Source organism: Microtus pennsylvanicus, chromosome 1 (genome assembly GCF_037038515.1).
Source record: "Microtus pennsylvanicus isolate mMicPen1 chromosome 1, mMicPen1.hap1, whole genome shotgun sequence".
Classification (NCBI taxonomy): Eukaryota; Metazoa; Chordata; class Mammalia; order Rodentia; family Cricetidae; genus Microtus; species Microtus pennsylvanicus.
In genome coordinates this window covers 156,413,316-156,440,524 of record NC_134579.1, presented here as the reverse complement: position 1 = coordinate 156,440,524, position 27,209 = coordinate 156,413,316, and the positions used below count along the sequence as shown (strand labels likewise).

Genomic DNA, 27,209 nt, shown 5'->3' with positions numbered 1-27,209 from the left:
TAAATCAATGTCCAATCGATTTCACTCCTTCAAATAACCCCGTAGTACCATATTACTTATCTGATGGATTGGAATTGAAAGTTAGTTGGCAAGATCTAATTTGTTCAAACATTGTGTTTCTCTGTATTTCAGACTAATTGGAGTGTTTTGAAAGCTTTCTTCCTCAGTATTAGGATTCCTGATATTGCCACAATAAACCAATGTTCTGGTTTTTTTTTGTTTTTTTTTTTTTTTTGTTTTTTTTGTCTAGGTGATACACAATGAGGTGACTTTCATTTAATATCTGTGAAGGAATAAATAAATATTCAAATTAATTTATATTTGTTCTAACATAAATGGTGACAAGGCCCTAGATCCAATGTGAAGACAACTTGGAGCAGTAGAATACACACTGTATTTAAGAATCAGACATGAGGATCTGAAACTTCAATCATTGAAACAAGGAAGAGATACTGAGAAGAGGGAAAATAGCCAAGCATACATCTTCACCCTGAGACCTGCCCACAAATCCTGGTTTCTCCATCCCTAGAACATCCTGACATTGTCCAATAGCTTACATTTATCTTCAGAGCCAAAGGATTCTTAACAAGAACCTGCCATTGCACTCACTATATCATATCAAATCTAAGAAGTGATTATTAAAAATTTTGTTGTGTTTAAGAGTTTTTCCAGACTCAAATTGAGAACTGCATAAAAGTGACAATCTGTGAATTATACTGCAATGCTGTTCATGTTCTAGCTTCTATGATTTCCGTGACAATTTGTTATAGACAATTAAATTCTCTTAATTGACAATACGGGACTGCACAAAATGTGTGGAAAATCATCATCAAAATTAATAAGGCCATGTGGGCATTTGATTTGAGATATAGGAACATGGCTAGAATTAAAGTAAAGCTTGTCATCTGAAGTACTGTATCTGACATAATCTTAAGTACTCAAACTATTATGTTTCTTTATAACCTGTACATGCATTCTCAACAACTGGCATTATATAAAAGGTTATGCTCAAATAATTTTCTAATCTTACAAAACCTTTCAAGGTATAAGTCATATTTGGTGAGTGTATCAGAAACAAAATATATATTTTTCACAAGACATATTTTTAAATTTCAAGGGGATAAAATACAGTATTATCTATCAAATGAATTATTGGTCAGTGTTACATTTAGTCTCTGTTATAAAGCATGAAAATATGAGTGTGACCAAACATTAAAGTAATAAAAATCTAAGGAATTGTTAATCTGTTACAATTCTTCCCTTACCAGAAATAAGAAATGAATACATTCTCCAGAATTCACATAAAACTTTTTGTTGTGCTGATGTGTAATTATAATATAAACACTTAGGGATTTTGTAAAGGAATACAGGACACCTGGGGCTGGTTGACAAGAAAGACTAACATACTCTGGAAATTGCTTTTGAGAAAAATGTCCACACTCAAAGAGAAAAAGATAAAACATGTCTGAGGAAATGCAAAGGAAGTTGCACCACACAACTACCTTTCCACACAAATAGGAAAGAGCACCTGCATGCAGACATAGGCACACACACACACACACACACACACAGAAAAACTGTGAAGGTATAACCAATTGCAGTTTAAAAGCTTTTTTACTAATCCCTAAGTCAACTCAAATTATTATAAATAAATCAAGACTTATAAATGAGACCTAAATAATAACATATATGTAGAATCAGATGAAGATAATATTTTATCTGTGCATTGAATAAAAAAGGCAAATATTGGGTGTAGTTGCAGCCCAGCAGTTATGTTCCTATCTGAGAAGCAGAAGACTCTCAGTTCCAACAAAATCAGTAACGGCAATTGGAAAACCAATCCTGAAATTTTTGTGAAAACAGAATATCACTAAGCAACGAGAAATAACAGATGACAGATGTGTCATATACCAGAATTGTATAAAACTAGCAATAACAACTCACCTCCTCTCTTACACCATATATACAATTTAAGCACAGAAAACCATCTCAGTGATTATCACTGTTGAATTTTAAGAGAGAGACATCTCTTGACACTGTTATGGATGCAGTCAGTGCTGCCTAGAAACATGCTATACTCCTGAAAAAGTGCCAATCCTGTTTTTTATTTATTTATTTACATCCAGGATTGAATGAATAGCAAAGTTAAATAATAATATTTGCTATAAACACTAAAACTTTATACCAGATTTTGTTGAAGTTTTATATAAATGATGATGACATACAAATGAAACAATTAGAAATCCCTGATGAATCTTCATCAGATTTTATTAAGATTTTCTATATTCTATAGTCACCCTAAGAGATCTAGTTACATATTTAATGCATCAGAAATTAATACAAATTCAGTAACACTTTTCTTAGTATTTCTGTTAATTGTTATGAAAGTATTTCTAGTCTTTCACTGAATCATCACTATTCTGTTTCTATGCAGAATTCTTTCTCCAGATGTGTACATTTAATGGACCTCCTCTTTCGGCTTTCTCTGACTTTGATATTTAAAAATAAATGCTTACCTGAACTGTTCCCATTGAAGAATTTTCAGGTTAGTGTGCAGCTCCTGACTTTGCAACCAACACTATTAAAGTGGGATGCAATCCAATCCTGAGATAAATATTCATAGAACTATGACCTCAAATCCCTTCAGAAATGCAAACTTCATCTCATCTGCAATGACATTGACAGCACTCGCTTTGAGAGTCCAGTACTTTTCTAATGTTTTTACAGTTGCTAATTACAGAAGACATTATTGAATTTCTTGTATGTGTCTCCAGTGAAACAAAGTGTATGGAAAGGCTTTCATGTTTTCATGATTCCTAATATCTATTATGAGAAAAGATACACTAAATATCAAAGTCTCATGTGTTAGAGTCTCAGAAAAAAGTTTGAATATCTCTTTCACTGGGACCAGTATTCTCTAGGTTCTTCTAAATAAACAAGTACATTGTTAACTTTTGGATTATGGTCCTGTTCTCTTTTAGATTTATGAAAAGAACACAGTCAGGAATTCTGGGATTTCCAGTTAAGCACAAATAAAAGGAAGAACATGCCATCGCAATCCACACTAGAAATCATTGTCTTTTTTATTCTTTATGAACTGGGTGCAAATAACATAGAAATATGCTATGAATCATGGTTATAACTCCAGGAATGACTAGAATTCTGAACAAATGCCTATTATTGAGAAATCTGTCTATGTAATCATTCCCCAAAAATGACCTCACTTTTATCCATTATATATCACAAGCCCCAATACTTCCTTCTCCTGAAAGCACTGAATAGAAACTGAAGGAAGCTATAGTCAATTTTTACTGAAAAAATAAGGAGCATTCCTTTTCTATCAATTAATGGAGGAACATAAATTAAAAGTTGAAAACTTATCATCTGTTCACTACCCATCTCCCTTTGAGGATTTTAGGCAAACATAGAAATGATAGAAATAAAATCCAGATGAGATGACCATACATTCTACCAACCCGATATCCTTTTGTTTACAGATTTCTCGTGCTTAATTAAATCCCGAAAATAAGTTAGAAAAATGAAAAACTGCTGTGGCTAGTGATTATGAGAAAATATAATCCTCATAATAGATTGAATAGAAGGAGATACAGTAGAATCATGCAAAATAATTTGTTCTTTACAGAAAAATACTCCTGTCCTAATGGGCACATTGTCTGCCAATTGTTTATATCTCAGCTTGAGACACATTAGGTTTATAGATAAAGATATTTTTTTAGCACTTGTAGTTACCAAGGTCAATATTGTTCTGTGGTGAGGCACACAGTTTTACCCTTTGAGGAAACACAGTCACTACAGACAGATGGTGTAAGTCAAATATGATGACGGGATGAGAGGCTCACAAAAACTCAGAATTGCTAAACCCTATCAATCTGGTAGATTCGGACTCTTTGGGTCTATCAATCATTGTCTAGTCCTGGACCTCTAGCTATTTAAGACATCACAGAATTCAAGAAGAATAATTCAATTCTAGGGAAAAGTAGCCTAAAAAAAAGAAACTTTTAGCTAATAGTTCAGGGGAGAGTTCATGGTTTAGGAAAAGGAACAAAATAAAGGTGTCACTGTGGTTGATGGGAGTCTGGATGTTTGAAACAGAAGATCTGAAAATGTGACCACACAGCAGAAGAGTCCAGAGTCCATAGTCCAGAGAAGCATGGTAGGTAAGCATAGAACCTATGAACATATTTCTTTTATATGTTAAAGTAAATTTGAACAGTAAAATTCTTTACCCATTATTCTATTGCTGCAAAATGATACCATGATCCAGGCAACATACCGTAAATAAAGCACTTAATAATAGGATGTTTGCCTATGCCTCTTGTTCTTTCTTGTCATCCACAGATGATTCTCTTGATTTCATTCTTTTCACCAATGCTACCTTCTTATCCTTGGAAATTGCCTGGATGGCATGGAAATTGCCTTTCTTCTAACAGCTAATCTATCATAATCCTTTGAAAGAATTTTGTCTGTTAATAGTTCCTTTCCACGTTCTATGGAGTGAATGCTTGTCAAATTATGATTATTATTTTCAATCGAATGAATCCTTTTGGATTCATTTACATTCTGTAGAGTTTGTAACATTTCCATAAGTTTCTCATTCATAGCTCTATTTTCAAAACATTTTTTAAAGATAAAATATGAATTTCCAAGCTAATAGCAACTCTGACTAAGAATGTATATGTCCCTGGTAGGTCACATATGTCTTCTAAAATTCCATCCACAGGAGAAACAAAATCTTTTTTAAATTCCTCTATGGTGATAATATCCTTCATTTTATTGGGAGTGATTTACAAATTGTAAAATTATTTACTTATTTATTTTTTATTTTATTATTTTTTTATTGAGAAAAAGTAAAAGAAAGTTTCCCCCTCCTCCCAGCCTCCAATTTCCCTCCCCCTCCTCCCACCCTTCTCCCCCTCCCCCCACTCCTCTCCCCCTCCGTCTCCAGTCCAAAGAGCAGTCAGGGTTCCCTGCCCTGTGGAAAGTCCAAGGTCTTCCCCCCTCCGTCCATGTCTAGGAAGGTGAACATCCAAACTGGCTAGGCTGCCACACAGCCAGAACATGAAGTAGGATCAAAACCCCGTGCCATTGTCCTTGGCTTCTCATCAGCCTTCATTGTTCTCCATGTTCAGAGAGTCTGGTTTTATCCCATGCTTTTTCAGTCATAGCCCAGCTGGCCTTGGTGAGCTCCCAATAGATCAGCCCCACTGTCTCAGTGGGTGGGTGCACCCCTCGTGGTCCTGACTTCCTTGCTCATCTTCTCCCTCCTTCTGCTGCTCATTGGGACCTTAGGAGCTCAGTCTAGTGCTCCGGTGTGGGTCTCTGTCTCTATCTCCATCCATCACCAGATGAAGGTTCTATGGTGATATGCAAGATAATAGTCAGTATTGCTATAGGATAGGGTCGTTTCAGGTTCCCTCTCCTCATCTGCCCAAGGAACTAACTGGGGACCTCGGCTTGGGCTCCTGGGAGCCACTCTAGGTTCAAGTCTCTTGCCAGCCCTAAGGTGGCTCCCTTAACTAAGAATTATGCTTCCGTGCTCCCCTATCCAGCCTTCCTTTATCCCAATTATCCTGTTTCCCCAAGTTCCCCCCATCCTCCCCTTCTCACTTTTCTCTCCTCATCTCCCCTTACCCCCAACCCACCCCACTCCCAAGATCCCACTTTTCTCCCCGGCAATTTTGTCTACTTCCCATAGGCAAGAGGATAACTGTATGTGTTTCCTTGGGTTCACCTTCAAAACAACTTTGAGATACCATCTTACACCTGTCAGAATGGCTAAAATCAAAAACACCAATGATAGCCTTTGCTGGAGAGGCTGTGGAGGAAGGGGTACACTCATCCATTGCTGGTGGGAATGCAATCTTGTGCAACCACTTTGGAAATCACTGTTTCGGTTTCTCAGGAAATTCGGGATCAACCTATCCCTGGACCCAGCCATACCACTCTTGGGAATATACCCAAGAGATGCCCGATCATATGACAAAAGCATTTGTTCAACTATGTTCATAGCAGTATTATTTACTTATTTATTTAACAGCCAATTTTATATCTAGTTATCAAATAACTTACCTCCAATAAAATTCTCAAAAAATTGTCACAGATGTAATACTCATGATTGACCAGAAGGTGGAGACGGTGTTCAGGAGGAAGCGACAGAGAGTTTATGGTGTACTATCAATGTTGGCCAGCTGGTTGTACCACCCCAGCATTTCCAGGTACGCTTGTTTCCAATATTGGGTAACCTGTAATTTCTTACACAAAATTAAACAAACAAGAATGATTTTTTTTTTTTTTAGAGAGAGAGAGAAAAACAAAGAGCATCTGAAAGTTCCTGGTAGACAGACACAAGGAGGCCCTGTGTGCAGCACGGAGCTGAGGCAGGCTGGGCCGGTAAAGGGCTTGTGGGCATACAACATCTGGGCTAGAGCAGCATGAGGAAGCGGGCAGGGAGCTTCAGCAGTGGCATTTGCAGCAGCTTGACCAGAGTGGTCCATTAGGTCGAATAAACACATGGTGGTTAATGGAGCCAGGTGGAGGGGAAGAGGCAGACATTGGGTCCTGGATGGACACAGGCAGGAGAGGGTGGGGAGAATCTGGCACCAAGGCAAGCGGGCATCAAGTACACATGCGTTTAGGGAAAGCTACAGCAGCTGGCGAACGTAACAGGGAGTCAGATATGGCCCTTTTGACCAAGTGAGCCCATGGCGCCTCGTGGATTTCTGGCCTAATCAGAGAATTCCTAGTAGCCTGCGTGGGGTGGGGTAGGGCAGTTATATAGGTAGACCGTCTATGCCCCCGTTGGGCAATTAATCCCAGTTGAGCTATTAGTGTTCTGCCAGCCTAGGCATCAGATAGTGTGTTCTCACATTGTGGTAAATAAAACTGATATATTAAAGGTCTGCAAGGAAAAGAGACAAACTTACAAATACAGGGTAAGTTAATTCCACACGGTTTCTCTCCTGTCCTGGATCTCCCCTCATACTAAGTGAGAGACAAAGCAAGAAAGCGAGCAAGCTTTCTCCTGCAGGTTATCAATAGACACCTAGCAGCTCAGACCATGACCATTGGGCTAGTCCCCCAAAAGCTAATTGGCAGAGTGGATTCCCACAACAGTTATGTGACTGTAAATCATGTCTAGACATTTCAGTTTAGTAGGAGATAGCCACGGGCAGCAGACATCTTTCCCAACACAGCTCCCGTGAATGAAGTCTGTAGTCTGTATGGTTGTGTACACACTTACTATATATGGACCCAGGTTTAAAATCTGTCTAGAGACCAAGGATGTCCTCTAGCTGAGCAGCCAAGCAAGATGGGACTTTCATATCGTCAAAATTACACCCCAAATTTTCTGCCAGTAGATGTCATGAGAAACAACCATTTGAAAAGGAAACTGCAGAAAATGAAACCCTTAGAAGGCACTAAAAGACTCAAATGACACTACTACCAAAGTCATCCTCTGAGAGTTTTCTGTTATCAGTTTGGTAAGCAGTTAAAAACAATTTTTATGTTTTCTGTTTTTCTCAGGACTTGCTTTGTGGAAATAATTATATTAACAAAATCTACAAAATAGTCAATGACAATCAGTGTCCAGTTGGGCATACAGAGTCATGATACAGGGTAGCTGGGGGAGGTCAGAGTAAGAATGCAGCTTGGGGAATGAGGGAAGAGGAAGCGTGAAGTGGTGTGCAGTGTCTGAACCTTTAGTTAGAAGTAGTCAAATAAGAAGAGAAAATGACCAAGAGAGAGAAAGTATTTTGCATGTTTTCACAGAGGTCAACATGACATATGTTTAAGGGGGGAACATAGTGAAGAACTGCAAATATGTTAAGTGAATGCAGTCACTACCACAAGGGTGATAATGTATTGCTCCACAGTTGGGCTTTCAAAGTGAGTGAAGTGTTATAGTGAGCAATAAATTTTATGGTAGAGTGAAAAGGAGTCCAGAAATACAGAGAGATATCAAATGAATCAACTCATTCTCAATATTTAAGGAAAATTAGAATAAAGCTAAATGAGGTTAATGTTATTAAGAGACCTTTTTGGTAAACAAATATTTCTCTCTGTCTTCTTTCACTAACTTAAGCTTCTGAGGAATAAGACCCAAAGAGTGACAGCTGTTAAACAATTGTCTTATTCTACATAGTCCTGAGGTGCTATTATTTTAAGAGATTCCCTGTCTATATGAGGGACTGTTAGTGTAGATCCTGCACGCATCAGTAATTTCACAGAGACCTTAAGAAAGTTTTCTCCAGCAGGAAATGACAATGTCACTATGACTGCTAGTGAGTCCACAGGATTCGACTTAAAAAGGCCTTACACCATCTCACATCTCTAGCCTCGAGCTTGTGGGAAATACCCTATCAGCCAAAGCCTAACCTGATCCTGTCTTCAACTGTGCTTCCTCATGGTGCCTCAGCTTCTTGAACCTTGTCATAGGTATCCTCAACATGGTTCATGAGCAGAAGTGCAACACCCCTAGTGACCCACTACAAAGCTTTTGACCCAAAGGCACATCATCCTAGGAAACCTTTCTGTTTGGTTGTGCTGGTTACAGGAATTGTTGCTAGCCAAGAGGTGGTAGCACATGCATTTAATCCCACTGCTAGGGAGACAGAGACACATGGATATTTATGAGTTCATGGCCAGCTTGATCTACACAGTTAGCTTCAAGACAGCCATGGCTACACATGAACAAAAGAAAACTATCAAAATATATTACTGGAAGTACTGTGAGTCACAACTTCACTATTCACTAAATAACAGGTTATTGCCTACACAGCTGTATAATCATACAGTTCATCTTGATGTGCCTAATAAAGGGATTTTTTTTCTTTTCTTTTTCTTGTTTTGTCTTGCAATTGTTCTCCTTGATTGTCTTGTTTACAAATGCTGTACAGAATGCTTCCTGAAGAACACAAAAGAACCTGTACTGAAGCTCATGGCTGCAGTAAAATATACAAGTCAGGCCAGTGGCAGTAAGGATTGAAGAATTTTTGTTGTAAACTCAAATAGATGATACTGAAGAAGAGGGGACATCATGAAGAATCAATATTTCGAACTCAGATTATTGTGGGAGGTGAAAAGAGCTCAAGTGTTTAAGTCTGATGTTCTCTCTAGAATGACCTATGTATTATGATCTATTCTTCCCATCAAGACCCACATTCTAAAGATTTCATGGCTTTCCTGCCAGTCTTATCATCAAGGACATAATAGTGGAAAATATGAGATGCTTTGGTAGATATTTGCTATCCACAATTTATGAATAAGGATGAAAAGCATAGAACTGGGAAGAACAAACAAGAAGTGAAATTAACTAGGTAAACATTGAGCATCAGATGGATTAAGAGACCTGTACAATAGGGCAGGGACTATAATGAGAAGTGGTTCAAGTTTCCGGGATTAAAGAAGAGGGTCATTCATTATTTTTACAAGGATTTAAAGTACCTGAAAGTTGAGCATATAGGCTTCCTGGAGAAGACAGGATAGAGTGTACACACAGACTAAGAGTCAGCAGAATTGTGGCAGTATTTCTATGAGTAATTGGACGGAGGATAGTATGTGTTGAACCATTTATTCCATGGGAAACTGATTCTTTTGGACAGGAAACTAGCTAACTTGTAGTTGTTAAGTTATTTGGTACAGCACCTCCTCTGAATACAGCTCTGTCTCTGCTTGGCCACTGAGGTCTGGAGCCTGGCATCAATATTCTAGTTTGTATCATAGGTGAGTTATCATGGATAGCAACCTAAACTTTTAATCTTCCTGCCAGAAAACGGTCATTTGTATATCAGTACCACAGTGAGACATTCTATTTCAAACAGTCACAACACTGTATGAAAAATTTTAACACTATGTTGTTTTGTGTATACCCTTAGCCAAACTTAATAGAAAATATTTCATTAAAGTACCCAGAGTTTCAGCATGGGGGAAAATTGACCAATGAAGGAAGGTCTGGTAAGAATCCATGTTGGAAAGTGTATTCTGGGGTATCAATAGATGTAGTGCAAATACTGTCAAAAAGACTTCTTGTTCTGTGAGATAAGGTTACAGAAGAAAAAGGTGTTCAGAACCTCATATAGTAAAAAAAAATGTGATGATATCTTCTTTGATTATGCATGTGAAAGTGGAAACTATGTTTACAATTTTCTGTTCAGCACAGGTTGAAAGACCCCCAGTAACTCACGAGAGACCGTCCTTGCTGCAATCACACGAGGTTTATTTGACAGGACAGGAACCAGTGCACTGGGGCCAAGACTCATAACCCACGCAGGGGAGGAGTTCGACCCCGAGTAGCTGGGAGAAGGGGTATTTTAAGGGAAGAAACCACAACCCAGTAATGCAAGTCATTGAAAATTCCAAAAATACCAGTAATAATTACAAAGGGGTAACACCCTGTTTCTCAAGATTATTCTCAAGATTACAATCTAACTTTATCTTCAGCTAGTTCCTGAAACAGAGTCACTGAACAAGCTAATCCTAGATTTTTGGCTCTTTTTTTCCTGCTAGAGGGGTCTGGATTTATCCCTGTCTATCAGGATCACCATGGGTAACTGATGACATATTTCATTAACTATAATATGGTATCAGTACTGTGCACTGGTTTATGCTACCTGAACCATGATTAAGGACCTGGCAAGAAACCAAGGAATTCCAACATCTGATCACCCAATGAAACTCAAAGGCACCAATGAGTTATGCCATTTACACTATTCAAATCCTTCAACAACTTCTCTACTCTGAGGTATCATTGAAAGCAACATTTTTGCAATTAAAGAAACTGTAGAAAATCAACCTCTAAAAGGCATTCATTGGCCAGAAAGGACTTCAAAGATCTTTAGCACACATTTCTAGAAAAAAAAATTATTTTAACTAGTCTGGTACCGTGAAGGAAACATTTTCATTTTTGGTTTTTTTTGGTTTTTTGTTTTGTTTTGTTTTGTTTTTCGAGACAGGGTTTCTCTGTGGCTTTGGAGCCTGTCCTGGAACTAGCTCTGTAGACCAGGCTGGTCTCGAACTCACAGAGATCCACCTGTCTCTGCCTCCCGAGTGCTGGGATTAAAGGCGTGCGCCACCATCGCCCGGCAACATTCTCATTTTTGATATTTGTTCTCTTCTGGGCTTGGTTTTGCATAAATATTCCTATTCATGGGATCTCTAGAAATTATTGATAATTGTTGAACACTACCATGTTTAGTGCAGTGATATAGGGTAGCTCTGAGAGATCATAATGAGAAAGTGCTGCAAGGAAAAAAGGGAAGAGTAGGCTTGGGATGATGTGCTGTGCCTGCATAAGTAAGTGGATGAACTCATGGAAAAAGAAAAAATAGGCATAGTCATATTAGACATGAGTTAAGTGAATCTGGATTAAATGCATTGCCAGGTTCAACATGAAAAAATGACCAGGAGAACAAGAGAGTGAAGTTGTAGGATTCAGAGATTGGGAAGATAGTAAACTGGCAGAGAACGGAACCACAAAAAAAAATAGTGTCACATTCTCACAGTTCATTGGACAAAGCAGAAAAAATGTCACTCAAAATCCAGGAAAAAGATCACTCAAAGCATGAAAGTCTAAAGTATAGCAAAAAGAAACCCGTGAGTATAGAGGAAAAGCAGAGGAAGACCTCTCTTCCTAGGGTTTAGATCAAGAGCTGAACACTGATAAAGGTTTGTATTATTGAGAGATAATTACACTGTGCAAATTTTAGCATTATTTCATTGATTTTCAATTTCCCACCTAAGCAATTGACTGCTTGTTTCCAGAGCTCAGAAGACTTAGGGAGACTTCAGGGGTGATGGAATCTCCTTGGAGCAGACTATTTTCATTTATTTTTTATAACCTGCAGTGCTGATAGTATTTAAGTTATCCTTCTGTGTCATTTCCAGTATGTGCAGTCATGATGGCTTAGGATGGGAAAATCTGAGATGTGAATGACAAATAAGCATCAAAAGGAGTCTGACAATATACCTTATTCATAAATGCTGTATACTAAACTTGTGGAGTCACAATATTTGGAAAGGAATGTATTTGTTGTTTGATAGTATCCAAACAATCAATGTGGAGAATCCTCAAACAACTGAAAATTGATCTACCATAAGATCAAACTATCTCACTCCTGGCCTTATACCCACAGCAGGCTGCATCTTACTACAAATATTCTTTTTTTTCTATTCCAAACAATGTCAAAAGAAAAAGCCATCACTTTTCAGACATGTTTCAATGTTCTATGAAAGCCCTATAAACATTAACTTATAACCATAACACTTAAAAATTTCTGGGGCCTCTTAAAACACAAAGGTACTGTGTTCTACCTTGCTTTAATTTGTTGCTGTCCATGTATGTTCCCTTGAATGACCATCATCTCTTCCTAGGAGCATTTCTTAAACTGAAACAAAGTGAAAATTCTGGCAAACACAAATGTCTTAAATTTTGGGTGCCAATATTTTAGGATATAATGGAAACATCAGAAAGTAGGGCATAATTAGAAGAAGTAAATAATGGCTGAGTTCTTGCTGGGTAGATTCATGGCTCCTAACTACTTTCAGAACTCTGAAACTTTCCCAGTAACTCATGAATAATCTCACCTCTTTGCATTGCCTTCATCCAATGTCCCACGATCTTGCTGTTGATGGTTACTTTCTTCTTATCCTCACCCACTTCAGACAATTACAGGTGTTGTCACTGACACTGTTGGGAATTTGGGATGCTGCCACAAACTCCAAGGACTTATGTACACTTTATGCAAGAATCTACGGATTTTCTGTCCATAGTTAAGAAGAAAAGAAGGCAGCATATTCCACTGAATGCAATGTCACATCCTGGGGGGGGGGGGAAGAAACTTAGAAAATCCTTCCTGATTAACCAAAGAAGAGTACAGAATAAATTGCTGCATACATAAAGAGCAGCATGGCTTGCTTACACTTTTATTATAAATCTCCAGTCACAGTCCTGTAAAGATACTCTTACACTTTCTTAATCACATGTTTTTGCTTGTTCCCATGAAAGGTAGGATTCTGGCTTTCTTATGAGTTAGAGTGCAAATATGATCTGGCTTATGAAAGACTGTGGCTTCTACGTCTGGAGCAGCTGCAGTTCAATGTGATCAGGAGCCTATTTGTAACAAGAGTTTGGGCCACTGGTAAGTTGGAACAGTGAGGCTTTCTGTGTTGAAAGTTAATGGCTTACATGGTAGCTGTGGGTAGAGTGTCTCGTGCCTGTAGAGTTTATCTTCCATGGAATATATATGTACAGAGCACACAGGATGTAACATATCAGTCTATCTGATATCAAAGATGGAGATAATTTGTTGAAAATATATTGGGCATGTACTCCTCAATGCAGCAGGACCAAAGAAAAACTATGAAACATGTAACATAAAAGGTGAAAAGGCCTGGATGCCGAGTTTTTCTATAATTGAATAAAAATTTCACCAGTGGAAGCAACAAGAATAATCCTTAAAAGTTAACTCATACAGAAAAATGTCTTCCAAAAAGCATTTTGTACTGTTTCCTTTTATCAAATCTGTATTCTGAAAAAAACATTCAATTTAAATAGTAACAATAACATTAGATGATTCTGTATCCTTTATCAAGAGAAAGAACAGTCTACAGAGAGGGGAGGATTGACTCTTAAGTACAAAGGGGCTCAAAGTGGGAAAACACAAACTTATAATGACTGTGATCTTCATAAGCCACCAATTTTGACCAGACAGTAGTACAGCACTGCAACCGTGTGAGAGAGTAGAGAGGGTATAAATAACCAGAAAGGTGAACACTCGAACAAGTATGCTCTGAGTGGCTCTGGACTCTGGGGAGTTACTGTAGAAAGCACAAGTGCTGCGTATGTGTTGAACTCGCTGTTTGTGCCTATACAAAATGACAATCATTGAGCTGCTGGAACAGGTAATGAGGACAGAAAATAAGAGTTCAGGAAACACTGTTAAAGCTACATATAAGGAAACTGAGATTTTGTCATTACCTACAACAGTATAGTGTTCAAAATCTATCTCTTTTGTTATGTTTTTCCTTCTTGATTTTATGTACATATACAAAGGTAAAAGAACATTTACCATGATGGACAAGACCCAGCTTAGAGAAATGTAGAGACCAATATCCTTGGAAGATTTGACTCTAAGGTTTTTCCAAAAGGAGTTTCTAGGACTGATGATGATAGACTGGAAGACACTCAAAAGGAAGATGGTGACAATGGACATGCTCCTGAAAACTCTTATCACATAAATAAAAAGTTGGTAGCTCAAATCATTGAAGAAATGTTTCAAGCTAAAAATTGTCATTGTGTTGCCCATTCCTTTGGAAAGAATAATCAAGAGGTTAACCATAATGAGATGCATGAGAATTAAATCCAAGGGCTTTATTTTATGTTTCTTATTATAAATAACTCGGTAGTAGGAAAGGAGAGAGACATTTCCCAGAATTCCAACTGTATTCTCTATCAAGAATATTATTCCTATTCCCAAATTCCTAGAGTCCATTGTTTAACTGAGCAAAATCTACTTACAATTGCTCCAGCAGTCAGTTTTCAGAGAAAACTTTTGGATTTATTTTGTTAAGAAGATTCTGTATTCCTGATATCACAAAAGCACAAGAATCACATTAAGTAAAGACTGGAAGCACAAAGTGGTCAGCTCATAAAGATCCTGTACATAACACCTCTCACACTTATTTTCAAACTAATGGTAACAGTAAGAACTGTTGAAGTCTTCAAATGCATGTATTTATGAAGCAAATTCCCATTATACTACTCACAAAAGCAACAGTAAGAATAGGTCAAATTTATCCTGGTAGAAACAATGACCAGTAAGTTCAAAATGAAAAAGTGCCAAATTCTACAAGTTCACCCATATTGGAGAAAAAGTCTTGTCTTGCCATCTACTCCCAGGAAGAAATCCATTGTGAATACCTTTTAAATACCAATAATAACATTGAAATAAAAACATTACAACAGAAAAGAGAATGTTTTTCTGTCCTTTGATAATTACTTTTATTAAATAGCACTAATCATGAGGTGAAAATAATAAATTAGATAATATTACATTAAGATGCAACTGCTTGAATTCCATGCCCTACACATATCCATGTAAGAATGGTAGTATAGACTTAATATGAGAAGAGAGAGGAGATGTGGCACATGAAGTATTGTTATCTGACATAATGGAGAGAAAACATATGAATGACACCAACAAAAAATAGAATAAGACAATAACTGATAAATAATACATATGGGAAGAAAGTCCAGAGTTCTATCTGATCTATTATCTGGTACATCACTCAGCAGTAGAAATATGAGGCAAAAGTCATAAAAAACAGTAACTCTTGGCAAACATGTGGATGAAACAAGAGTCCTGGGTATAATTTATGATGTTCACATTATATCACACAATTTTCCAAATGAGAGGCTATGAGAATGTAGAACAGAATTAAATATTCATGTAGAAACCCTAGTTTTTATGGACTAGATAAGCCTACACAGATAATGCTCAGAACTTATAATCAATAAATGACTTGAAAACAAAAAGTACAAACCTGTACTCTAGCAGTGCAGTTATTGACTGATCTTTATGCGATGCTGATGTACATAAAATCGGCAATGCATCCATATTACTGAAATGCAGATAAATCAACTTTGAAAATGTAATAGATCTTGCTTTTTATTAGGAATTATGCAATGATCAATAAATGGAAGTGTTGTTCTTGGCTTTTAACATAGCAAAGTCATGAACCTACTCTAATAATTTCCACTACTGCAAATAACAAAAGAGAACACTATTATTGATGTGGTGATTTAAATAAAATGGAATCTAACAATATAATCTGCTATTTATTGATTGTATGTGTGTTCAGACAGAGTCCTCTTCAGTAATGCAGGCAGGCCTAGACTGTATAGCAATCCTCCTGCCTCAGTCCAGGGATTCCGAGAATTGACACCAGGACAATGCTTAGTTTCTTGATCTATGTGTGACATAGCAAGGTGGTTTTCATTTTTAATCTGTGAAATTATAAATAAATATACAACTTCAATGATATATTTTAACACAATAGATGACAACATCTTGAAGAACATGAATACAACATGCAGCAATAGAATTCACCCTGTGTTTAAGAATCATCCATAAGAAACACAAACCCCAGTTACTGAATAAAAAGAAGGGATGATGCAAAGAAGAGAGAACACATCCATGATTTCATCTTTACCATAAGACCAGAAGTGACTAACTGGCATAGCTAAACTGTTCTAGTTCTTGTTCTATGAGATGAGGATCCAACTACAATCTTCAAAATTCACGTAAAAATCTGGAGGTGGGAGCCCACAGTTATAATTCAAATAGTAAGGAAGGGGCACAGTCAGTTAACTCTCCGTTCCAGGCTGACAAAAAAGTATAGTATTATACCAGAATCTGACTCAAAAATTATAAAATAAAAATGTCTGAGTAAGTACAACTGAAGCTTTACTCTGGCTCCACATTCTAACTTAAGTTCATGCTCACCTGAATACAAGAGAACTCCGTCCCAAACTTCCATTTTAAACCTTTAATTACCATGTTGTTATGATGTAAGTCTATTACATCATAATGAATCAAAACTTATGAACAACTTGTCAACAAAACATGCACAGATAGAATTTGTAAAATATGCAATTTTACAAATTGCATGAAATGTGTTAAATACAATATGTATTGTGGAATTAATAAAACTTATTCTCTTGTCTGACATACATAAGGCTATAAACTCTGGAAAATTCAGGAATGGAAAGAGAAAACACATTCTGAGAATACAGTAACTTCAGAATATCACTAAACAGGGGCTAATCACAGAAACTGTATGTGTGTTAGACCAGAATTATTCATGATATACAATGACATTGCCACTTCTATTTTTAACATAGCTTTTCCAAGTTCAAGAAAGAAAACAGTTACTGTTATGAAAGAAAGTTCTTGTCCCATCACATATATAGTAGTGCCTAAAAACATTTCCCCCAAAAAGGGCTAGATTCTAGTTACATCCTAGGATTAGATGACTTTCTTAGTTCCATTTGTCAGGTCTACTTATAAATACAGAATCATTTTACAAAATTTGTGATTGTCATATTGCAAAATTAATTTATGATTCAGCTGTACAATAAACGGAAACCTGAGTCATGTAATTAACATGGTCCTGTTTGAAATCAGATATTATTAGGTTTCACAGTTTTAGTAGACAATCTGAGGGAAGATTTATTACTCTTTTGCTTCATCAAGAATTAGTATAAGTTCAGCGACACTCCTTTTTCCATACTAACTTTGCATACAGCTCAGAAAGTCTCCCTGTTTTTTGGCTGGGTCTCTATTCTTCTGCTTCTACCAAGAATCAATTTTAAGATGTATGCACTTACCATACCTCTCTTCATTGCCTTCTTTGCCATTAAGGATGAAAAACAATGTACACACCTGACTTTTCCCTTTGCAGCACTTTCAGCTCAATGTGCAACTCCTGACAGGACAGACACTATGGGTGAGATTACCAGTACAACCCTAAGATAAAGGTTCATAGATCAGTGACTTCAACTCCCTTCAGAAAAGCAATTAGTATCTCACCCACAGTTATGATGACAGAGCTTGCTTTGGGATATAAGAACTTTTCTGAAATTTTCCAGTTGATTATTACCACAGACACTGTTGAGTAACTTGTAAGTGTTTCCAGTGAGAAAATACGTTTGGAGAGATTTATACATCATCCTGATTTGTGAGGCTGATTAGGAGGGAAGGTTCAATGATTAACAAAGTCTAATGTTTGTGGTTCCTGTAAGAAGTCTCTGGATGTAGCTAGTCTTCTCTTGGATATCCCAACCAAATCAAGAGAATTATTGACTTTTAGATCCTAGCACTGCTCACTTTCAGAACACCCCACTGAATACAATCATTCATGAGTTCTGAGAATTCTACTGAAGTACAAGTAATTGGGAAAGTGATATCCCAATCTGTGCAAGAAATTATTAGTTCCAACTGAACTCAATGCACATAAATTGAACATAATGATATAAAAAATATGCTGGGGAAAAATGCAGTTATAAACCCAGGAATAACTGAAAGTCTGAACAGAACCTTTTCCTAGAAGAATTTATTTATATAATAATTCCTTACAAATGACATCAAATATATCCAATAAGTTTCATATAAAGAATTATCGCTTTCACTTTCTTAAAGCACTGAATAGAAACCAGAAAAATACAGACTCTTTTTTTCTACTAACTAGGTAAGGAGTATTCATTCTTTAGCTTTTAATAAGAAAAAGTATAAGAAAGCTTGAAAATTTATCTTCTGTCCATGAACAATCTTATTTTTAGGATTTTAGGCCAACAGAGAAGTGAAAGAGATACTGTCTATACCAGACCACCTTCAAATCCAAAACACAAAAGGTGCCTTTGTTCGAAGCTCTCTCTGTACTTTAGTAATTCTTCAGAATACGCTAGCAACAAAGAAACCAAAATGTTCTATGTAAAGGAAGATAGAGTATATTCAGGATAGTATGTTTTGCGTAAGGCATTCTTGCCCACCTACACACATGCTCTACTGCTTATCTATACCTAAGGTAGAGATATATCATTCATTTTGTAAACAATATGAAGAAATTATTAGTATTCAAAGTTTCAAAGGCAGACAGTGTCTTGGGAATGTGATGAACCCAGGTCTACTTTGCAGGCAGCAAAACCACAGAGGACAGGTGGTGAGAGGTGTGAAGCTGCATATTCTCAATTGTACAGACCCTCTGGAGCCTCTCACTAACAAATCCAGTTAAAGTCTTTGTTCCACCTCTTCTTGCTCCTCTATACTCACAAAATCCAAAATTTTCCTATGCTGTCCTTGATTCTAAATGGATTTTTTTCCTGCTCTCATTTTATACATGACCACACAAATAAATGATAACTGTCCATCAGGGACTATTATCTCCACATATAGATGAGACAACAAGAACCAATCCAAATAACCACAAAGATTACTGAGGCACACGACCCAACGACCTTAGACATGAAAGAGTAACTGACATGGAATGGGAAAGTTGCAAAAAAGCCTGTAGTCCTAACCAGAGCAAGAGAAGAAGAGGGAAAGAAACACATAATCTCTAGTATGAGTTACTACCCTCCAGGTAAAGATCTACAGTGAAAGAGGCAAAAGATTTCAATAAACAGGAAAAAGACAACACACTCCAGATTAGTAAGATCTAGCACAGAAAAAAAAGAGCAACAACAAAAATTCAGACACATATCATTTTCTAAAATGAATAACTCTACAGGAATTAATTCTAATGAATGTCATCTGGAAAACTTTCTGACCAAAGAATACAGAAGAATGATTAGAAGTATGCCTAAACAACTCAAAAAGACAAGAGTACATTTAAAAATAAAAATATATCAAATTAATGAAAGGAGGAATCATTATAAAGTAAATAAATAAATAGATAATAAAACCATGGAAGAAAAATCAAAACTGACATGATGCTAGGAATAAAAACCTCTATGGGAAGCCTCACTAACAGAATGGATCATGTTGGAAACTGACAAACAGAGATGGATCACAGAGAATGGGACATAAACACTCTTTAAGACAAGCGAGGAGCTTAGAGTGATAGGGAAGAAAATATGGGAAGCTTTGAGACATAATAAAATATAAAAACATTGGACCACAGGTATAGAAGGAGAATAATATTATACTAAACCCAAACCCTTCAAATATATATATATATATATATATATATATATATATATATATATATCTGTGTGTGTGTGTACACATATACACTCTCTATTCAAGCACTTCACTCCACTGACAATTGTTAAAATACGTTTTTTTAATTTATTAAACATTTCCACCTCTTCCCATCCTCCCATTTCCCTCCCACTCCCCCCACTCCCTCTCCCCCTCGTTCTCCAGTCCTAAGAGAAGTCAGGGTTCCCTGATCTGTGGGGAGTCCAAGCCCCCCGTCCATCCAGGTCTAGGAAGGTGTGCATCCAAACAGACTAGGCTCCCAAAAAGCCAGTACATGCAGTGGAGTCAAAATCAGGTTCATTATCATTGGATCTCAGTCAGCCCTCATTGTAAGCCACATTCAGAGGGTCAGGTTTGATCACATGCTCCATCAGTCCCAGTCCAGCAGGCCTTGGTGAGCTCCCATTAGATCAGTCCAACCATCTACATGGGTAGAAGCACCCCTCGCAGTCCTGACTTCCTTACTAAAGGTTCTCCCTTCTTCTCGCTATTTGGGCCTCGGAAGCTAAGTCCAGTGCTCCAATGTAGGTCTCTGTCTCTATCTCCATCCATCACCAGATGAAAGTTCTATAGTGATAGGCAAGATATTCATCAGTGTGGCTATGGGATAAGGACAGTTCAGTCACCCTCTCCTCTGCTGCCCACGGACCTAGCTGGGGAAATTCCCTTGGACACCTGGGAACCCCTCTAGAGCCAAGTCTCTTGCCAACCCTAAAATGGCTCCCTTAGTTAAGATATCTTCTTCCCTGCTCCCATATCTACCCTTCCTCCATCTCAACCATCCCATTCTCCCAAGCTCTCCGCAATCTTTCCCTTCTCCCTTCTCTCTCCCCATCTCCCCTTTCCCCCAACCCATCTCTATCCCCGTGCTCCCAAGTTTTGGCTGGGGATTTTGTCTACTTCCAGTATCCAGGAGGATAAATATATCTTTTTCTTTGGGTTCGCCTTCTTATTTAGCTTCTCTAGAATCAAGAACTATAGGCTCAATGTCCTTTGTTTATTGCTAGAATCCACTTATGAGTGACTACATACCATATTCCTCTTTTGGGGTCTGGGTTATGTCACTCAGTAAAGCGTTTTTTATTTCCATACATTTGCATGCAAAATTCAAAATGCACAAAACTCAAGTCCAAATGGATTAAAGACCTCAATGTAAATCTGACCAAACTGAACCTGATAGAAGAGAACGTGGGAAAGTAGTCTGCAACACATAGGCACAGGAGACCACTTCCTACATATAATGCCAGTAGCACAGACAATAAAAGCAACAATGAATAAATGGGACCTCCTGAAACTGAGAAGCTTCTGTAATGCAAAGGACATTGTCATTAAGACAAAAAGGCAACCTACTGAATGGGAGAAGATCTTCACCAACCCTGCATCAGACAATGGTCTGGTCTCCAAAATATATAAAGAACTCAAGAAACTAGACATTAAAACTCTAATTAACCCAATTAAAAAATGGGGTACTGAACTGAACAGAGAATTCTCCACAGAAGAATTTCAAATGGCCAAAAGACACTTAAGGTCATGCTCAACTTCCTTAGCCATCAGGGAAATGCAAATCAAAACAACTTTGAGATACCATCTTACACCTGTCAGAATGGCTAAAATCAAAAACGCCAATGATAGCCTATGCTGGAAAGGTTGTGGCATGAGGGGAACACTCATCCATTGCTGGTGGGAATGCAAACTTGTGCAACGACTTTGGAAATCAGTGTGGTGGTTTCTCAGGAAACTAGGAGTCAATCTACCTCAGGATCCCACAATTCCACTGTTGGGAATATACCCAAGGGATGCCCAATCATAATACAAAAGCATTTGTTCAACTATGTTCATAGCAGCACTATTTGTAATAACCAGAACCTAGAAACAACCTAGATACCCCTCAATGGAAGAATGGATAACGAAGGTGTGGCACATATACACTTTAGAGTTCTACTCAGCTGTAAAATACCATTTTTGCCAATGTAAAAATTGGTTGTTCATTTTTTTTAATTTTGAGCTTTAAGATTGCATGAAAATAATTTGAAAAAGACATTGTAAACAGAGGTACAGTCTTGTGAAATTCAGGTATTTAAGTGAGCATTTTCTTAGAATTTTTGCTGAAGCAACTAATTTGATTGGAATAAGATAATACATCTTTCTTGGCATGTGAAGGGATGGTCTAGTTGAATAAACTTGAGTGGACAGTTTAGAATGACTTGCACACAAGGAAAAGTGTAAGCCAGTGGTTAAAATACTGGTTTATCTGAATGTGGAGTGTCCCATGTCCTAGTGCCTGAAATTTTTCTGGTCCTGTTAACATGCACAGCCTTTTGCCTTGTAGATACATTTCTCTTCCATACATATAATTCTCAAAGACTTCTATAATCCTGTCTCCAGCTGGGTCCTGGACATTTCTGCTGGGATGTCTAACAATTTTCACCACCATCCAGTGTCAAATAATAACTTTGTTTACTTTCAAACCTGTGATCCCCATGCAGCCTTCCCCACATCAGTTGATGAAAATTCTGAAGATTATATGACTTATCAAAATGTATCATACATTAAGGATATTAGATGTATATTATATATTGCAATATTTATAAATGTTTCATTTCATGTGGTAATAGACAATTATATGTTACTTAGAATGAGTAAGGAAACACCTGATGGAATTATTTTAATGAGGACACTGCCATAAACTCATATATTTAAAAGCTTAGCTCTCACTTAGTGAACTACTTCAAAAGAATTAGGAAGATTACGAGGTATGATACCCTTGATGGAATTACAAAATTGTTGAGGGAAATGTGTCAGTGAGGGGTAGGTTTTGAGGTCTCAAAAATCCGCTCCATACTCATTGTCTCTTTTTCTGTCAGCTACCTGAAGATCAGAATATAAATCTCTTAGCTGCCTCCCCAGTACAATGCCTGCTGTCTTGCCACCACATTAATCCACCAGGATTACCATGGACAAGCCCTTTGAAGCTGCAAACAAGCCTGCCCCATTAAGGGCTGTATTATCTATAAGTTGCCTTTGCTGTGGTATCATTTCAAAAAATAAAATAGTGACTAATGAATGTACTGTTCAAAATTACTTTCACATGTAAAAGAATGATGCATGGTATGCTTCTCTAAACTCTGTCCTCATCTTCTACTGTGCTGTCAAATTTCCAGCCATTCTGTTCAAACACCTTGGCCTCATTCCCTCCCCTATTCCATTAATCACAGGCTCAACATCATGATTTTACTCTTTTGCTTCAATTGAAAACTCTCCCCTAAAAAGCCAGCTAAAATAGTCTTTTTTGGGTTGCTTTTCTCTGGCATCACGTTATTCTATTTGAATTCTGTGATGTCTTAAATTGCTAAAGGACTATGATTAAACACATTTATTTTACAATCTCAAAGTCAGAGAAAGCCAAAAGAGGGGTTCCATTAAATGGACACATTTGAAAAGATTCTGGAATTATATTAAAGTGACATGTTCAAACAACAGTTTAGTCAAACAGAAACTGCCTGTGGTCAAGTTGGGTTGATGAGGGCAGGAATGACTCAATACATATTTTGGCATCAAATACATTTCTGAGGGACCACATACTACTATCTATCTACTGAAACAATGAACTCTGTTACATTGATTCTCACTTTGTGTGCAGGAAAATAATATTCAATGTAACAATGTGGCATAAATTATACCAGGTTAAGGAGATAGCTCCGGTGCTGATGACTTTGCCTTATACACATGAGAGAGATTTAGTTCCACTTGTACAACTAATAAAATACTCTGTGGTGTCACAAAGCTATCATCCAAGGGTTGAGGAAACAAAAAATGTGGATCCTAAAAGCTCTCCATTCAGTAAGCCTAGAACATTCAGAAAGTTAAGGATGTCTCAAAAAATACAAACAAAAATAAAATTCTGAAGAAAGACAGCTTAGTTTCTCCTCTGACTCCACACAGAGAGAATGATAAGACACACAAACAGAGATACACATACTAAAACACATAATCAGATACACTCTCATAAACACGCACACATACAAACACACATAATCATACAATCACATACATATGAATATTTATACACTTGTGCACAAAAATCCCATATAACACACATACACTCGCCACCCCCAACAGAGACCACCCCATACTCTCTTTCTCTCATGTAAACTCACAAATACAATGTGAACTCAACCAAAATCACACATTACCTCAGCAGAAACATCGATGGACATAGAGGAAATTTAATTATGAATTTCAATTTAAAGGTTTATGTTTACTAATTTCTTTAAAAAGTCTAAAATTGACAAAATGTCAAGATTTTGGAATGGCACTGAACTAAAATACACTCAAGGAGTATCATCTGAACCCTATGAAATGTCATACATTATAACAATTCAAGTTAAAAAGAAAATGTAGCATGTTCTTGTAGTTCTGTGGTCACATTTTTGTCTCCCAGAAGCAGAGCTCTTAATTGCCTCAGCATCCTGCACTGAGAACTGGAAAACTCATCCTGATGTTTCAGTGGCACAAGAGGGTTACTAAACCAGAAGAAATAAGATACATTTTTCTTGGTTTATTAATATTCATGACTAAAAATTAAAACGTCATTTTCCACACAACATTGTGTTTCCAAGTTCAAGATGGAAAGTATCCCCATCAGTCATATCCACTGACTGTGAGAAACACAGCTCCTACCCTTGACCTAGATATAATGCAGCTCAGGAACAAGTTTTATACCACAAGCAGGTCCACACTCTGTACCTTTCCAGGATTAAATGATTACTATTATCCCAATGAAATCTGTATTATTCACATGAAACTGTTACACCAGAATCTATCATTTTCATACTGAAAACCTAGAGTTAATCTTTGCTTCATATAAATGATGTCTAAATTTGAGTGGCAATAGCTACAATCAAAGTCAGATGTCATGATTATTTGGAATATTAAATATTCACCTGAGATTTTTTTGCATTACACTGTGTAGATGGAGAAATTTTTATTGGGGTGTGACTTTGCTTAGTTGCTTCTCTTTTTTCTTCTTTTTTCCTCCCTTTTTTCCTTTTATTTATTTATTTATTTTTACGTAAAATTTTCCACCTCCTCCCCTTCTCCTATTTCCCTCCCCTTCCCTTCATCCCCCTCCCCCTCCCTCTCCAGTCCAAAGAGCAGTCAGGGTTCCCTGCCCTGTGGGAAGTCCAAGGTCCTCCCCTCTCCATCCAGGTCTAGGAAGGTGAGCATCCAAACAGACTAGGTTCCCACAAAGCCAGTTCCTGCAGTAGGATCAAAACCCAATGCCATTGTCCTTGCCTTCTCAGTCAGCCCTTCTTGTCAGCCACGTTCAGAGAGTCTGGTTTGATGATATGCTCCATCAGTCCCAGTCCAGCTTGCTTTGGTGAGCTCCCAATAGATCAGCCCCACTGTCTCAGTGGGTGGGTGCACCCCTTGTGGTCCTGACTTCCTTGCTCATGTTCTCCCTCCTTCTGCTCCTCATTTGGACCTTGGGAGCTCAGTCCAATGCTCCATTGTGGGTCTCTGTCTCTAGCTTCATCCATCGCCAGATAAAGGTTCTATGGTGATATGCAAGATATTCATCAGTATGACTGTAGTCAGGTTCCCTCTCCTCAGCTGCCCAAAGATCTAGCTGGGGACATCTCCATGGACACCTGGGGACACCTCTAGAGTCAAGTCTCTTGCCAACCCTAAAATGGCTCCCTTAATTAAGATATATACTTCCCTGCTCCCATATCCACCCTTCCTCCATCCCAACCATCCTATTCCCCCAAGCTCTCCCTATTCCCCCTTCTCACTTTTTTCTCCCCATTTCCCCTTACCCCCACCCCACCTCCACCCCCAAGTTTCCAACTTTTGCCCGATGACCTTGTCATCTTCCAATATCCAAGAGGATAACTATGTTTTTCTTTGGTTTCACCTTCTTATTTAGCTTCTCTAGGATCACAGATTATAGGCTCAATGTCCTTTATTTATGGCTAGAATCCACTTATGAGTTAGTACATACCATATTCATCTTTTTGGGTCTGGGTTATCTCACTCAGTAAAGTGTTTTCTATTTCCATCCATTTGCATGCAAAATTCAAGATGTCATTGTTTTTTACTGCTGAGTAGAGCTCTAAAGTGTATATATGACACACCTTCTTTATCCATTCTTCTATTGAGGGGCACCTAAGTTGTTTCCAGGCTCTGGCTATTACAAATAATGTTGGCTATGAACATAGTTGAACAAATGCTTTTGTAGTATGATTGGGCATCTCTTGGGTATATTCCCAAGAGTGGAATTGCGAGATCCTGAGGTAGGTTGACTCCCAATTTCCTGAGAAACCGCCACACTGATTTCCGCAGTAGTTGTACAAGTTTGCATTCCCACCAGCAAAGAATGACATGCACAAAATTCAAGTCCAGATGAATTAAAGACCTCAATATTAATCTGAACACACTGAACCTGATAGAAGAGAAATTGGGAAGTAGTCTGCAACACATGGGCACTGTAGACCACTTCCTATGTAATGCGTACATATCAGCTCAGAAAGTCTTAGACACCTCTTTTTGAATTAAATTTCACAGCATCCATTTTTACACCAAGAATCCATTTCTCTAAATACACTCTTACCAGTTCCACCTTCTTCTCTGGCTTTACTTCCTATATGGGATACCTAATTTTCACCTGAATCATCTATGACAAACTTTCTGATGTGTGTGTACAGCTCCTGACACCATGAAATTCAGTCTTGTGGGATAAATACACAGCACAACTCTGAGATAAAGGTTTGAGGCTCTGTAACATCATCCCTTTTCTAAACTGCAGTTTTTATTCCAACAACACTGGCAATGAGAGTTCATGGCTTTGGGATAACTACCAAAGCTCTTTAGTGGTTTCTTCTACATGTCTCTGAAGAGGTGAGTTTTTCAGCGAGGTTCTTAACTTCTCATGACACCTAAAAGACAACAGTGATAGAGGCTACAAAGCTTGTCAAAGTTTCATGAGTGAGGACCTTACAAAGAAGTTTCTTGTTTCATTGGACTCCAGCTTTCTCTAGGTTCTTCTAAACAAAAACAAAGGAATAATTAATTATCAGATCCATGCTTTGCCTGATTTTAAGCACTCATCAAAACAGTGAGTCAACAATACAGAGATAGCTACTGAAGCGACAAAAAAAAAAAAAACCTCAGTGTCAAAATTTGCACCTGGAATCATTACAATCATTCTACACTGCATACAAACTAACTCAAAATGATGAATTGTACATGTCTTAGAAAAAAATTACAAATTTACAAATATCACCCCCAAATGGCCCAAAGTCTGGACACAGTCCTGGCCATTATAGAATTCATTTGAAGTTTATTATTCACAAATGAAAACAGTTGTTTTCATTAAGTATTCTGTAAGCTGCGTCTATCTTCTCAATGTAAAAGCACTGAGTTGAAAGT

General features: G+C 37.5%; 2 protein-coding genes across 2 annotated transcripts in view; both read right to left on the bottom strand.

The window, feature by feature from the left end:
• Positions 1 to 27,209, bottom strand: part of LOC142832944 (uncharacterized) — a 776,034-nt gene that overhangs the window by 362,895 nt on the left and 385,930 nt on the right. The window lies entirely within an intron of this gene.
• Positions 13,566 to 14,516, bottom strand: LOC142837665 (vomeronasal type-1 receptor 4-like). The gene has a single exon (XM_075952900.1). The coding sequence runs from the start codon at positions 14,508 to 14,510 to the stop codon at positions 13,566 to 13,568; it is 945 nt and encodes a 314-aa protein (XP_075809015.1). The 5' UTR covers positions 14,511 to 14,516.